This window comes from Platichthys flesus, chromosome 6, assembly GCF_949316205.1.
Source record: "Platichthys flesus chromosome 6, fPlaFle2.1, whole genome shotgun sequence".
In the NCBI taxonomy this organism is placed as follows: Eukaryota; Metazoa; Chordata; class Actinopteri; order Pleuronectiformes; family Pleuronectidae; genus Platichthys; species Platichthys flesus.
The window spans coordinates 22,874,085-22,891,209 of record NC_084950.1 but is presented as its reverse complement, the minus strand read 5'-3'; the positions used below and the strand labels follow the sequence as shown (position 1 = coordinate 22,891,209).

The 17,125-nt window shown below is 40.7% G+C and overlaps 1 protein-coding gene across 1 annotated transcript; it reads right to left on the bottom strand.

Annotated features, from left to right (window-relative positions):
- Positions 1 to 1,526: 1,526 nt before the first annotated feature.
- Positions 1,527 to 7,567, bottom strand: hyal6 (hyaluronoglucosaminidase 6). Its single transcript, XM_062389301.1, has 3 exons — positions 6,641 to 7,567; positions 6,328 to 6,417; positions 1,527 to 5,102 (listed from the first exon to the last, which is right to left on the bottom strand). Exons 1-3 carry the CDS (start codon positions 7,544 to 7,546, stop codon positions 4,623 to 4,625), a joined length of 1,476 nt encoding a protein of 491 aa, XP_062245285.1. The 5' UTR covers positions 7,547 to 7,567; the 3' UTR covers positions 1,527 to 4,622.
- Positions 7,568 to 17,125: the final 9,558 nt, after the last annotated feature.

The window sequence follows — 17,125 nt, the reverse complement described above, 5'->3', positions numbered from 1 at the left end:
CAGTGTTTTTAAAACATCAACTCCTCAGATGTGGTTATGTAAAAACAGTTGAAGGAAAGACTTTATTCTCTGATAGAACTGTAACACACAGCATTGTTTTCTCTCTCCTTACATTGTCAGGCTGGAATTTAGAAGGTGAAGAAGAAAAAGAAACTGACACTTAAATGGCACTTACTTATAGCACTTTGTAGTTTTGCTTTATCTTGAAGAAATTGTACTTTCTTGATTCCTGTCGTCCTTGGTATGTACCCTCGGGTTTGAATGCACTTATTGTAAGTCGCTTTGGATAAAAGCTTCAGCTAAATGAAATGTAATGTAATGTAACATGAAACTGAGAGGACTGTGAAATGCAGATGTTACGGCTGTTTGCTTCCTTGGCTGCCAATCATCATAATCCAATAATAACAGCAACAAAGACGCACTGACGCAACGATTCAGCCAAGTCAGCCTATGCTTTGCAAGAACCGCATTTACTCATCATGAACGTCGAAGCCCCTGAAATTGAGTTCAGACATACAGTGTACATACAGGATGAATCCTAATGATGGTGCTGGTCTGATCTGCTTTTATTCTAGCGCCACCTGAAGGACAAAACTAAAACATTTGCATGTTTAGTGACAGGAGAATGCCATCTCAAATCATTTTATTTATATAGTCCAAAACACAAATGCTTCTCAAAGGCTTTGATTGATTATAGCTCATCACACCCCAAATTCAGCTATGAAGAGACTTGCACACATTTGAACCAGACTCCACAAAAACTGCTTGATGGATGCTCAAATAGATTTAACAAGCTGTGTTTCCTGTTTCAAAGATTACCATGTTTAACATATGAATTTATTTAATATGTAAGCATGCATTGTTACAACAAGAATTAACAAGAATGTTATTAGTTTTGCAGGAATTCCATAAACTAGTTCAGTTAAGTTAAGGCATCACCAAAGTTATAACATTTCATCAAACTAAATACCATAAACACCAAGCTTTTCTGTTGCTGCAAATGCTGTTAGCTGCTGTGATCATCCAGCCAGCTGCAGACTGCAGCCCATGTCCCACTGTGAATCTCAGCTGATAATGCAGCCAGAGCTGCAACAGGTTCTTTGCCAGCATAAAAAACAAACACTGGCAGGTACAGTTGATATCAGAAATATTCACACGTCAGAAAACATTTTAGTGATGTTGATGAAATAAAATGACAATAAATGGCAAAAAAACTCATTTAACAACCAACAATATGTAATAATACATATGAGTTATTTAGACAACATAAGTTGACTTAATTTTGAAGTTCTAAGAAAAATGTTACTCTTTAACACATGTTCAGTATTATTCAACCCCCAGCTTCAGAGTTTTGTTGCGTATCCTTTAGCTTTTATAACTTCTAACAAACGTTTTCGGTAAGAGCAGACAAGCACTCGATCAGAATCTTTGCGCATTCTTCAAGTGCAAAAGCCTCTAGCTCAGTGATGTTTGATGGCTTCTTTCCTGCAACTGCCTTCTTTAAATCCAAGATTTTCAATCAGATTTAAATCTGGAGGTGGGCTTAGGACATTGTCTTGCTGGAAAGTCCAATGATCACAAAGGTTTAATTGGTCAACAGAAGGCATCACATTCCTCCTTAAAATGGCCTGGTATTTTGGAGGATCAATGATGCCAGGTATACAATCAAGAATCCCAGTTCCTGCCACAGAAAAACAGCCCAACATCATCATTGACCCACCTCCATGCTGGACCGTGGGGATGGAATTCTTATGGTCATACGCCTGGCCTTTCACACGCCAGACATACAGCTGGTCCATATGTCCAAATACTTCTAGTTTGGTTTCATCAGTCCATACAACTGTCACCCAAATCTCTGTAGACTTATCCAGTTCCTCCTGGCATATTCTAGTCGACTTTTGAAGTTCCTTGTGGTCAAGAGCTGAGTGCGTCTTGGAGTCAGGCCATGAAATCCCTGTTTATTCAGTGCACGTCTTATAGTTGCCACTTACGCACTTGTACCAGCCTTCATCAGGTCATCCTGTAGGTGTCTTGTAGTCACACAAGGGTTTCTCTTAGTTGTTCTGACTAAGTTGCTAAGGGCCCTTGATGAAATGATGGGCTTTCTTACACGGCCAGGCAGGTATGAAGCTGTTCCATACCTTTTAAACTTCCTTATAATGCTTCCAATGGTGTCTCTTGGAATATTACATTTTTTGGAAATTTTCTTATACCCAAGGCCCTTCAGGTGTGATGAAATGATCTAATTTCTCAGCTTTTGCGGGGGCTCCTTTGTCTTTCCTATGATTGCAACTCTCCTTGAATACCTTCATGGGTGGGGTTTATATATGCAACACAGCTGAAGCAAATGAAGGATCATTATAGAGTTGGACGTTTTGGTTACTAAGGTAAATAAGGTGAGGAGTTTACCAAACCCACAGCCCCACAGTTAATCTACAGGTAAAAAACTTGCAGCTTTCTGATCCTCTAGCAGCAGCAGATTAGTGACGGGTCTCTCAAGCTCCAGATCAGTTTGAGCTGTTGAGGAATCAGCTGACTTCAACACTTCCTCTGATCCCCTGTTGACTCTACTTTGACAGTTTTTCTATTGAAGAGACGTGAAACTCGAACCTCCAGTCGCAACAGAAGCTTGCTGCTCCGTTCTCTCATCAACAGAAACAGCATTTGACATAGGGTTGTTCTTCGCTTTCCCATGAGACAAACACAGGGACTATTGTTGTGTTGTTTGGTCACGTGACCCATCCTGCCACGGCCCACTGTGACTCATTTGACACACACTGTCACCACATAACTTCATCTGCACTCAGCAGCCTGATCGAGGGCTGGCTGTGATGTCAGCCTCATAACAGTCATTATCCCAAATTAACGATTGAGACTTTGGATCAAATTAAATGTCTTCTGAAGGGCTCTGTTGTTTTACTGATTGTTTTTTTTAGGTTTTTATACTTTTACCTCTCGTTTGTCATCCAGCTGAAGACAATACAGCAGTTTTTCTCTCATGTGTTCTCTAAATCATCACAAATATCTTTGCTACTCAGACATTTACGAGAGTGATTTCTTCTATTTATCTCTTTTATTTAGGCTGTAAACACACACACACATAAAAACAAGTTACACTAAATAAATCATGTATAAATGCCAGTGAAAAAGACAAATGCAGTAGATTAAAAGAAGACTAATGAAGTTTACAGCCCCAAAACGCTCCCCTCAACAGCAACTGTTGCACAAGTTGTACTGTAGTCACAGTGTGCTGTTGTGTTTTCTTCTGGACTTTCCAGCATCAGAAAAAACAATGGCTAACAATGGAGGACTTGAGCAGCTCTTTCTTCACAATTAGTGAGCAGTGTCCAAATTAGGGTGCCTCTTTCCTTGGTGTCTGCGTTTGGTGAAAAATTGTGTCATAGCAGTATGACACATTCTATTAACATCTGGCCTGAGAGATCCAGTCACATGTGGCAAGCGCTAAGTACATCATTATCCAACGTTTGGATTCTTCTTAGGCTAGGCCAGGATTCTTTGATCTTTAACTGCTTTTCAAATGTAAAATGACGAGTGCAAACGACAAGAAGTCCAATGCCTAAATATCAGGCTTCAACTCAACTGAACAGCTATTTGTAAACATGTTAAAAACCAAGGTACATTGAATCTTTCTTTTTTGTGTCAAACTGCAGCTTTATTGTTAGGTGACAGCGGTACCGACAGGACAAGCTGGTGATGCAGATCACAAAGATCTTCATAAAACTCAATTCTCTGCCTTTGTGGTCAACACAATCCAAAATGGCAACAACCTTCGTGGGTATACGTGTAGACCGCTTCCTCTGATGTTCTACAGTTTCATGTAAAAAATTTAACAGCAACAGACAATGATTCACCACCGGTGTAATGGATCAACACGAGACACAGCAAAAAAAGAATCACAGGTATTGAACCATCCATAGAAACTTGTGAAATCAGAAACCTCTGAATGATAATTCACTCCCCCTCGTTTCTCCTTCCAGTTTTCAGCAGCAACAGAGGTAGTACATCTACACACTCGGCAAACAGAGACCTGTAATGTTTCTGCTCAGCCTGATGGACAGAGTGATACGCTCCGAAGGAGCCTGCAGTTTAGGCACTGGTTCTAAAGAATTCATTTGATGTGGGTTGGGGCCCCGATCAAGCTGAGGGACATGGATAAAGAGAGAGATCTCTGTCTACCTTCTTATGGGCCTAATTTCACCAAATCCTGGGTCTGGATAAAACACTTAAAGGTTATTGTGGTGGCAGTGGTTTTTAAAGATTTTATGGACTTTAAAAACCACTGTCCATAAAAACTAACCCTAACCCTAACCCTAACCCTAACCCGTTAAATCTTTAACATTATCCATTGCAAATGGGCAAGTTTCAGACTTTACAGGGAAACAATGTTCAGTCTGCTGGGTTGTGTGTAATATTCCTTAAGTCAAAAATGTTCACCACTAAGGTACACATTAGATGAAGTGAATTCGAGAAGTTGGAGGTATGCCTATTATTTTCAGGAAAGTCTGAGATTTATTGAAACAACATCTATTGGACATAAACTGCAGCTGAAACTGCAGCTGATCACACTGTGAGCTAACACACAATGGCTTGAGTCTTGTTGGCTACAGCTTGAGACACTTAATAATCAGACAAAGACCCAGGAAGATAATGATGCAGAGACAAGAGAAATGAAGGGATAGGAGGAGCAAGATATCCCCCAACAGCCCGTTCTCGTGGGGGTGAGGCAGAGGGATGGCAGGCTGAGGCAGGAGAGGTGGAGGCGGGGCCTGGGGCATCTCGCAATGGACCCCCGTCCAGCCCTGGTAGCACTGGCAGGTGAACTTGTTCTTCATGTCCAGGATGTCATAGTTGTTGAGGTGACCGCTGACGTGGAAAAGGGGGCCCCTTGGTGTCGGCCTGCGGTGGATGTTGAAGAAGCGTGGATTAAGGTGCAGGTAAGCGTTTGAGTCGAGGCTCTTGCGAACGCACCTGCCATTCTTCTTGCACAATGCTTTGCTGCACAACTTAGCAGCTGATGTGACATTGATAACATAATGTCCCAGTGGGCCGTCGATATACTTCTTCACTGTCAGACAGTTCCTCTGTAGGAGGCAGAAGGGATAACACAATCATAAGTCTGTTAAAATGTATATAATATATAGCTATGTTTTCTAACTTCATACCTAACTACAAACTTTTGCATTGAGAGAGTGTTCTGCCAAGGCTCAACAGTCGCCCGATGCCACCAGATTTAAATTCACTAGATCAGGATTTCATTTGGATCTGAATTTCATACATTCATTAATATAAGTAGTTAATATCTATTTTGCATGTTTGTTCGGATATTTTCCATTCCATCAACAGCTGTAAAAATGGTTCGCTGCTTTTATTTTTATCTCTTTCTCTCTTGTCTTTCATACACAATTCAGAGATGATGGGATGAGAGATATAGCCGACATACTCTCTTCTAATGCTTCATTTTAAGCGCTTTAAGTGCGCTAAATAAATACAGACCATTTACCATTGAATATTCCTCACACTTTTGCTGTTGTATTTTTAATTTTGGAAAGACAAATCTCTCTTGTTACAGCAACATATGCAACGTCAGCATCTTTAGAGTCAAAGATGGCAATGTTGGAGGTATGAAGCTATTCATGTCGACAAAAATGCACGTATCACGTCATGATAAATCAGCCTCTTGTGGTGCTCTCTCTGCATTTTGCAACAAAGGCAACTGCCTAGGTTGCCTATGCCAGGAGCCGCCCCTGCGTTAGCAAACAACATCATTTGTGTTCAATTAAGAAGTAAGACTTGTTGCTGAAAGTCATGGTTCTGATGACAAGTGAGCACAAGCTTATTTTCACAATTTCAGTTGTATCATGTCTTTCCGTTGATTTAAGATACAGAGTTTGTTGCAAAAATGTCACCAACAGAAATACTCACCAATTAACCACATGTATCTCTTGTCTTCTGGATTCAAACACAGGGTTATGGAGGAGAAATTAAAGATGTCTTTTTTGAATTATCACTGTCAGTCATCATGAAGTCTTATTTTATGCACTGTGACTGCAAACAATATGCCATCCATGGTTCCCTATTAATTTGTGGATTGTTTTATGTAATGTATGCTGTAAAGTAGTGTTTATGTGAGAATATGATGAATGCTCAGTTTTTTTTGGAGGGGTAAATTGATTTCATGTTGAAATATATTTCAACATGACCTTTGTAGTCCATGTTGTTGAATAAAAACCAACTTTGCACCACTTAAGTCAGTGCTAACTCATCATTTTGAAATATTTTTTGATGTTTACCATTAGTTAGCATTACCTGTGATCGAGAGTATTCTGATGATCCCCAGAGGACGACGCCTGATGCTCCCAAAGCAGCGCTCTCCCCGATGGTATGAAGCAGGTCACTCTTAAACAGACAGATATTTAACACTGAGGCGAAATTCAAATTCAGCCACTCTCCCTGACTTTTCACTGCATTTATTCTACAATCACCTTCTGCAAATAGTTTCAGGTTTGAGGTTATTTTAAGAATTTTTATGGCCATTTTATTTTATTTAGTTGTTTTCTTCTTATTCAAGATGTCTTGTGAGCAGATGCCCTAATCATCTGTCTCAAGACAAAAAACTTACCTCAGAAAGAACCACAAAAGTGTAGGCATAGAAAGGTCTGGAGTAGACAAACACAGGCAATGTGAAGTCTGTACGGGCAATAGACGCAATCCTCATGGCTTCCTTGACTCGATAGTGGACAAACTTGACAGTGTTGGGGGAGGACTTTAGCTCATAGTCAAGGTAGATGGATGGGTAGAGGGCTGAGCTCTCCTTCCACAGCCACATCAGATGGTCATTGCGAACATGCTCGACATTTGGACATTCACCAGTGTACTGCTGTGGATGCTGCTTGTACCCATAGTTGTAGCAGTCTGGGAACAGGTAAAACCCCCACAGCCCATTGGGCCTGCGGCCCTCAGCCAGTGCTAAGGTCAGATTCATAAAGTCTTGACCGGCTCTTTCGAAACTTTCCTTTGCTTCTTTCTCTACCTTGCTCTCTGGCCAGTTTGGGTGAAGTTTCCGGATTTGTTCCTTGGACTTGTTGCGGTATATGTCCTTGGAGCCCCAGTTTCTGACCCACTGTGGTCTCCAGTTCTCCCAGTCAATGACACCCAAGCCTCGAAAATCCTTGTGCGGGATAAGCTTGTCAATGTCAGTCCGGGCCTTACTCAGGTGTTTGGAGATGCTCTGGTTCTGTGGCAAGCCACCATTAATGGGGAACCCAGAGTTGGAGTAGTATGGGTAGTATCCCAGGTGGCTGTGGTAGAATATGGTGACATTTGGTCCACTGAGGGTTTCGTTGTGGTTTGCTAAGATATCAAAAACACTGAGGTCCAGGTCTACTTTGAATCGAAGGCGACAGGACTCCGTAGGTGCATTCCACACTACAACAAAAGGCCGATGGGGGATCAGAGGTGCACGGGCCGGCTTCATCTGGTCACCCCCAACTTGGAGCTTTACTCCAATCCCAACCCATAAGGCCATCACAAGGAGATGGGAGCCCCATCTGTGCCATGGCCCCCGATTCTTCATGGAGCAATTAGTGGTCCTACACAGGGAGAGAGGAGAAGTTACACATTTAGAGAGGAAATTAAGACATTATGAGCTTCAGTGAACATAGATAATAAAGTTAGCCTGTGACAGGACACATGTGATGAAGTCACTGAAGTGAACGCTCCAAATTACACAATAGAGCAAAACACAAAGCTCCCCTGTTCTCTGATGGACTAGAATGGAAAAGATGCTAGTTCAAATCATAGATCAGCAAATTGTGGACAGGAAGAGCAATCAGGATAAACTCCCTCTTTTCCTTTACTTCTCATCATTTCACATCCATTATAACTAATGCTTTTACCACGATCAGACTGTGCGCTGGAATCTGATTGGCCCCTATATTGCCCTGTCCCGAAAGTAGTATTTTTTTTATATAAACTAGTCACTGGCTAACGATACTAATAATAATAAGACAATTTATTAAGAATTTTTTTTTTTCATATTAAGTATTTTTAAGTATGTGCTGAACAAGGAACAATGTTCTAAATTTATTCAGTGATGTGTGGCTTTGCTTTAGACTATAGAGCTAACAGTATCAAGGAATTACTCAAAAGTGGTAATTATTAAATCAGTCATTGTGCATGGAAGTTGGACATGTAATTGCCCCATCTGTGTAAAGGAAGGTATTCAGAAGAAATTCAGAATGTGAACATCATAATCCTACTTAACTAGCAAGATACTCAGCGACATTCATTTAGCCATGAAAACACTGACAGGCCTGGTTAAGATTATCAACATATTTCTTTATACTGCTCCTAACCGCTGCAACCACAGTTTCCGTACTGAAAACAGAAGCAACAGAATGCATTCAAATGAAATGCACACTCTGATTATAAAGATATTGATGGTTTTCAGTTGTTCTTTATGATATAACCTAAAAAATGAATTGCTGTCTTGAAGCAATATTAAGTCAAGTTACAGTTTAGACAATAGGATCCATACATTTTTCTGCTCTAAGTTTCACAATACAGCAGCAATACGATGCAACAAAATGTGTATTCTTATTGTGGAACCACATCTATTAAGTTTAATCTAAATCTAAAAAAGGTAAATACAATAAAATCGTAATTCACGTCGGCAGCAACGACTCCCGGCTTCGTATGTCGGAGGTCACTAAATTGAATGTTGAGTCGGTGTGTGCTTTTGCTAAAACGATGTCGGACACAGTAGTTTTCTCTGGCCCGCTCCCTAATACAACAGGTGATGACATGTTTAGCCGCATGTTGTCTTTTAACCGCTGGCTGTCGAGGTGGTGTCCTGTAAACGGCGTGGGCTTTATAGATAATTGGCTAACTTTTTTTGAGAAAACCTGGTCTTGTTAGGAGAGACGGCGTTCATCCCACTTGGGATGGAGCAGCTCTCTTATCTAGGAATATTACTAAGTCTATAACATGACAACCCATAGTTGGGACCCGGAAGCAGAGCTGCAGTGCTAAACACTTCTCTGCGCTCCCTCTGGATCAGTCACAAAACCCCATAGAGATTGTGTCTGTTCACCGTCCGATTAAATTATTGAAATTAAACAATAATAGAGCGAGAACTCCACACAAAAATTTAATACAAATTAAAACAACCTCTGAAACAATACAGGAAACCCAGACTTTTAAATGTGGTCTTTTAAACATTAGATCACTGGAAAAAAAGGCTCTTTTAGTTAATGAAATAGTTTCTGATTACAACATAGATTTATTGTCCCTCACTGAGACGTGGCTGCATCCTGATGATTATGTCAGTCTAAATGAATCTACTCCCCCCAGTCATATCAATTCACAGGTTCCTAGAGAAATTGGGCGAGGAGGTGGAGTTGCTGCTATTTTTAACTCCAGTCTATCAATTAATCCTAAACCTAAACTCAGCTACAAGTCATTTGAATGTCTGGTTCTTAGTCTTCCACGCCAATCCAGGAACCACCAACAGCCAATCATATTTGCCGTAGTTTACCGTGCTCCCAGGGCTTATACTGAATTTTTAAAGGAATTCCCTGAGTTTTTATCAAACTTAGTCCTAAAGACCGATAAAATTATTATTGTTGGTGACTTTAATATTCATGTTGATAATAATAAAGATTGCCTTAGCGTAGCATTTATTTCAATACTAGACTCTATTGGTTTCAGTCAGTGTGTGCACAAACCTACTCATTGTGGTAACCACACACTTGACCTTGTATTATCGTACGGTGTCGCAATTGAAAATTTAACAGTACTTCCGCGCAATCCAGTTCTATCAGACCATAATTTAATAACCTTTGATTTTTCAATAACTGAATATATGCCACTAATAAAAAATTCATTTTCTAGATGTCTACCTGATAGTGCTGTAGCTAAATTTAAGGAAATAATCCCAATTACATTTAAACCCGTATTAGCAGTAGATATAAACAACAAATTCTTTAAAATCCTGAGCTCCATTGAGATCGACCACCTCGTCGATAGCTCTGCAGACTCATTACGATTAACATTAGACTCAATAGCGCCTCTAAAAAAGAAAAATGTCAAACATAGTAAATTAGCTCCGTGGTATAATTCCCAGACAAATGAGTTAAAACAATTATCAAGAAAACTAGAAAGAAAGTGGCGCTCCAGGAACAATGTTGAAAACCTCATAGACTGGAAGAATAGTGTTAAAGAATATAAAAAGGCTCTCCACAAAGTAAGAGCCGCCTACTATTCAAAACTAATAGAAGAGAATAAAAATAACCCCAGGTTTCTCTTCTGCACTGTAGCCAGGCTGACAGAGAGTCACACCTCCACCGAACCCAGTATTCCTCCATCCCTAAATAGCAATATCTTTATGACCTTTTTTAATGATAAAATTCAAACTATTAGAAATAAAATCAACCATCTCCTGCCCTCAATTGGCACTAATACCCTCCCAACAACAGAGATCTCAGAAACGGCTGAGAATCCTACCCATTACTTAGACAGCTTCTCTCTGATCACCCGTGATCAGTTTACCAAATTAATCTCAGGTTCTAAACCAACAACCTGTATCTTAGATCCCATTCCTACCAACTTACTTAAAGACATTCTGCCCCTAATTGATAGTTCGTTACTTAACATTATCAATCTGTCATTATCATCAGGTTATGTACCACAGTCTTTTAAAATAGCTGTCATCAAACCCCTACTCAAAAAACCCACCCTAGACCCAGAGGTTTTAGCCAATTACAGACCAATATCTAACCTCTCCTTCATTTCTAAAATCTTAGAAAAAGTGGTAGCCAATCAGCTGTGTGAGTTTCTCCAGGAAAATAATATATATGAAGACTTTCAATCGGGGTTTAGAGCCAATCACAGTACAGAGACAGCCTTGGCAAAAGTCACTAATGACCTTTTAATAGCCTCAGATCAGGGACTTGTGTCTGTCCTCGTTCTGTTAGATCTCAGTGCAGCATTCGACACAATTGACCATCAAATTTTATTACAAAGACTAAAACAGTTAATTAACATTAATGGAACCGCCCTTAACTGGTTTAAATCGTATTTTTCTGATCGCTCCCAATTTGTGCAAATTAATGATGAGTCATCTGTGCGCACCAAAGTTAATCATGGTGTTCCACAGGGCTCTGTGCTCGGCCCAATTTTATTCTCATTATATATGCTTCCACTAGGAAACATTATCAGGACACACTCGGTAAATTTCCACTGCTATGCGGATGACACCCAGTTATATTTGTCAATAAAACCTGAACAAAGTAATCAATTAACTAAACTTCGAACATGTCTCAAGGACATAAAAACCTGGATGACCCGCAATTTTCTCTTATTAAACTCAGACAAAACAGAGGTTATAATACTTGGCCCCAAACACCTTAGAGATGCATTATCTAATGATATAGCTGCGCTAGACGACATTGCCCTTGCTTCCAATGAAACAGTCAGGAACTTGGGAGTGATCTTCGATCCTGATTTATCCTTTAATAGTCACTTAAAACAAATTTCTAGGACCGCTTTTTTCCACTTGCGTAATATTTCAAAAATTAGACATGTCCTTTCACAAAAAGATGCAGAAAAACTAGTCCACGCCTTTGTTACATCGAGACTGGACTATTGTAATTCATTATTATCAGGCTCCAGCAGGAAGTCGTTAAAGACTCTACAGCTTGTCCAAAATGCTGCAGCACGTGTCCTGACGAGAACAAAGAGAAGAGAGCACATTTCTCCAATATTAGCATCGCTACACTGGCTTCCAGTTAAATCTAGAATAGAATTTAAAATTCTCCTCCTCACCTTCAAGGCCCTTAATAATATAGCGCCTTTATACCTTAAAGAGCTGTTAATACCTTATAAACCCACTAGAGCACTCCGCTCCCAGAATTCAAGCCTACTTGTCGTCCCTAAATTCTCTAAAAGTAGAGTAGGAGCCAGAGCTTTTAGCCATCAAGCCCCTCGGCTGTGGAATAATCTACCACTTTCAGTTCGGGAGGCAGTCACCATCTGTTCGTTTAAAAGTAGGCTCAAAACCTTCCTTTTTGATAAAGCTTATAGTTAGAGCTAATTAGTGCGCCAGAACGTTACTTGTTCTATTTTATGACACATGACACACGGAGCTTCTCTTTCCAGCTTCTCCTTCCTCTTCTCCATCCCTATCCCCCTTCCCCGGAATCCCTTTGCTTTATCACCCGCAGATCCAGGGCCTCTGTGGCCGCACCATGGATTACGGTTTGTGGATCGCGCACCGGGGGTCGCGGTGTTGGATCCAGTGTGGCAGATTCTGAGTCATGTGGGCTGATCGTGGTGCTGGTGGCGGACCCTGTGTCGCGTTGGCATTGGGCACGGGCGGTGGACCAGGACCGCAGTGGTGGCTTGTGATGGGTCCTCCTGGTGGGCGGCGGTGGACGGTGACTGAGGACTGAAGTGGCGTCTGGTCTGGATGGTGGATCGTGGTCTAGATGGTTGCTGAGCATGGACTGTGCTTCATCAATGCTGCTAGAGACTTTGATTATTGATGATGTTCTCCTGCACGTGGCATCTATTGCACTTCTGTCCGTCCTGGGAGAGGCATCCCCCACATGTGGCTCTCTCTGAGGTTTCTACATATTTTTACCCTGTTAAAAGGGTTTTTTGTAGTTTTTCCTTACTCTTGCTGAGGGTTAAGGACAGAGGATGTCACACCCTGTTAAAGCCCTATGAGATGAATTGTAATTTGTGAATATGGGCTATACAAATAAAATTTGATTGATTGATTGATTGATTGAAGTTTAAAGTCTAATTCTGTGTATACTGTCTCCTCAGTTGCACAAAAAGTACATAGTCACACATGTGTTAAGCTGTCTTTTTATAATTCTTCTGAAACTATTCCCTCAGATCTTTATATAAGAGCCCCCTAATACACATACACACACTGTCCCCATGTAATTGCTATTGGCGCCCCCTCATATGCAAGTAATCCATATTTAATGTTTTCCAAAGTCGGGGGGGAAAAGACATTGTGACCCAGCTCTAGGGAAACACGACCACTGAGGTTGCCTCGGAGGACGCAACGGAAAATCTCTCATCATTCTCTTTGCAGGATTGTAACCAGAGCAGGGTTGAGGAAACCACCAGTGGGCTGAGGTTCCCCCAATCATTTCAACTTTTCATTCATCTGAGGAGATGCTGGCCCAGAGCTGAAGTTTTCTGATGACTTTAATGGCAAAATAACTTTATGATCACAGTAATCCTGGCTGTGGATCAGTGATTGGACAGCTGAAGGAGATGACAGTGAAAGGTTGAGGAGTTGAGATTTTATAAAGTCACAAATAAATTGTCAACATTTTTCCCCACAAAGCTTTTTAGGAGGGTTGGAATTCTTCAGAAATGCTTCACAAAGCTGAAGCGGACATGAGGGAAGTTCTGAAGGCTGTGTGTGTGTCTCGCACCAGTTTCATAATCCTCCCTGAGTTATGTTTTTTCTGGTTATGCGGATCCAAAACAAACAAAGTGCGGTTAAGCCAGTCAGTCTGTCCACCAAACCATTGAGAGACCTAGAGCCGCTGGACCCCCCAAAACAAAAAGTCTGAGTCAAGACTGACACAGGAGACGCAGTTTGGTGTTTTGTCTCAAACAGAGACAACAAACCGCTGAGAAGAAGCTGAACTCAACTAATTGGATCCAGATGTGGACAGAGGGGGGGGGGGGGGGGTGAGCTGTCACACTGAGTTAACCATCCTGATGTTTTGCCACCATAGTTGGTTGGCTCTATGGACAGCAGACAGTCTGCGGGATTAACATATTTCAACAATTATAACTATTAAATGAATTACCATAAATTAAGAAAAGAGGGACATTCACGTTGCCCAAAAAATCCTCATTGCTATTGTGACTGCTTCAGCATAATTAATGTGAACTACTAAACAAACTTGCCTACCACTCACACCAGCCTTCTGACTGGACAGTTTACTTCTGTGTATCATATTATTGCTCTAAATTGTTTCTGAAACCCTTACAATCTCGAGATATCCTTCATGTCCTTCTGAAAAAAATGATGTGCTGACGTACCTGTCTGTCACTAACTGACCTGCCTGCCGGCGTCCTCCCTCTGCTCTCAATAAACATGACAGGAGTCTTCATCCAAATCAGAATCACGATTTGATTTTATTGCCAAGCAGGATTACAAATTCAATGAATTTACTGTGGTGCATGCATACCCCAGTTTGGGAACCGATGTTCTTAAACAATGAAGTTAAAAGTAATTATCTGTGGAAAAAGTTTTTGTCTGCAGGAGTGTGTGTGTGCTTAGTAATGGATGATGTTGGAACATGGCTCTGGATCATTCTGCTCATTTTAACACTAAATTCCTAACCCTAACCTATGTTATATGTGTCGTATTAACACTAGAGCTAATCAAACAAACACAAGGTATTATGGTCCAAGTCATCAAGTGCAGATGGGACAATGTACAGAGGATCATGAATCTCTCTTTTTGAGAGAAACTTTAATGCCATGGACAGACAGACCGTTTGAGTTAAATAACACTCACCAAATTTAAAGTTGATCTGATGAAACTCTCAGAGGATCAAAATACAACATCTGTAGGTGGTAAAAAATGACCGACTTCCTGTTTCGTCAAGCATATCGATCCAAGAGTTTTTTTTTCTGTAATGAAATGACTAATGTCACTACAGTTTTTTGTACATGTCTGTCAATCGTGGTTCTATGCTGCTCTTTTGGGGGAACTATTCAGCTATTTGGCCACGCTCATTCCTTGAAACCATATGAATGTCGTTGCGGGGGGCGATATTACCCAAATATAGTTTGATGGAGATTGATGAAAGTAGACTTAAGTTACAGCAATTTCATGTGTCACGTCGAATTTGATCCCACATCACTAATATGGTGTTAAAAAAAAAATCACAGTTTACATAGGACTTAATCATCAATGTCTTTTAACAAAGTTTGACAAAGTTGTGGTCAATGGACGAGGAGGGTTTTAATCCAAGTGTAAAACGTACACAAAACAAGACATTTCCTGTTGCCGCCAGGTGGCACTGCGATTTTAAATCATGATTTCTGCATAGATGTCAGATTCATCAAAATGTGATGCCATGGTCACAACATGTGAAGAAAACTCACCATCTTGTTAAGATGACATTCACTGAATTTGAAGTTATCTGATGAAAGCTCCTGGAGGAATTTGTTTAAATACACAACTTGTACACCGGCCAAAATGGTCACGAAGTTTGGTGAGTTTTGGAGTATGTTCAAGCCGTCAAAAATCAAAAAAATCAACTCATTTTCTGAATAATCAAACGACAATCAAAAGGGCTTTCGCACTGTTGGTCCTCGGATCCTAAAAATAGGAAACAAAAATGTAATATACAAAATAAACTGTAAGCACAAAGGGAGGGATTGTGCAATATGTTGTAAGTATGATAGGGCCAAAGAAGGGAGTGGGATGCATCGATCGTATTGCGTGGTCTGCTCTTGCCAGCTTTTCCAGGCTAACAAAACATATTTTTAACTGTGCACTGTTTGGCCACATACTTAGTAAAGTTAGCTAAGGACTGAAGATAGTCCAACAAGTCCCAGATGAAAAGTCACCATGTGAACAAACTTAACCTTAATTGCATTGTAGAGCTGCTTACTCCTAGTTATACAATTATGATGAGAAAAGATCTGAATAATATTTCTTTCTAACACAACATTGTTTTTCTGTTTCTCAACTCAATGAAAGGAAATACTTTTAGAATCAGGACATTTGATGTGTTTGACAAATGTAATGGTGGGGGGTAATAAATTCTGATCAAATTGATCTTGTGCCTGTGTTTGCTGGATCTGTATCTGCGGTGGTTGGCAGCGGTGCAGTGTGCGCAAATGTGGAGTTGCTGTGTTCTTGGGTCTCCGGCTGAGCCTGGATGATACTTTTGATACATGACCAGCTTGCACAGTGTAGTCTGGAAAATATGAAGCCGGCCTTGAATTAACAGTTAATGATCCGGCGTTAATGTCCAGCAGCCAGGGACACCACACATGATGGTGGTGGTGTGTGTATGGGTCTGTGTGTCTGTGTGTGTGTGTGTGTGTGTGTGTGTGTGTGTGTGTGTGTGTGTGTGTGTGTGTGTGTGTGTGTGTGTGTGTGTGTGTGTTATGAGGGAAGCGGGGGGGCTTTAAAACCTCAGAAACTCTGAGTCAGACTGCTGATTTTACTCCAAACATGTGTGGAGTTGCTTAATAAGTGAGCTGATTCAACACAATATTCTCCAGACTAGATGTCTTCGTGGGTCTGATCCATAACGCACCATTAAATAAAAGATACCTGATTATCTGTTAGAGAGCTAAAGACTGCCAGAGCTGGTCCTATTTGACTGGATGATAGTTAGACCTGATGCAAACTGTGATGGATGGGAACACACCAAAACAGGAGCATAAATTGCCATCAAAGACAAGAGCAGCAAAACCAGACAGTTTTCCGACACTTCAGCGCTCACACTCTGAGCCTCATAAAACACTTTTTCTCCTGGTATCATACAGCAACCATGATTTAGTTTTCATTTTTCAAGAGCTTGCTCTTTTATTTTTTGGAGGAGGACTCTATTTCACGTTCACATTTTGTAAAGCTCACTTAAAACCCTGCACTTGCTCCCAAATAGCCCCTGCTTGTGTTCATATTTGCTCTGCTTCTGCTCACACTGTGCACTTGCACACAAACCTAATGCATTCACTGAGCATGTATTTTACTATTTCTTTAAAGTATGACTACTATGGAAGCAACAAAAAACTGGATTCAGACACAAACATAATTGAAGGGATGTAATTGCACTTGATCACTTACTGTAGGTCAGAGACTTCTTAAAATGCCGCATCAATGAATAAAGTAGAGTCTACACACTGACTCCAAACCACAAATGATCAATATCAGGTCTTAATCCACTCAAAATGCCTAAAAACTGCCACCACAAACATTTACAGTATGCACGCAGCGATAAGACGACGGGCCGCTGATGACAGGTGTGGTTAACCATCCAACCTGCCCGCAATGATAAACAGCTCCAAGTTAAAAACAGTGCCAGGAGATACAACACATCTCAGT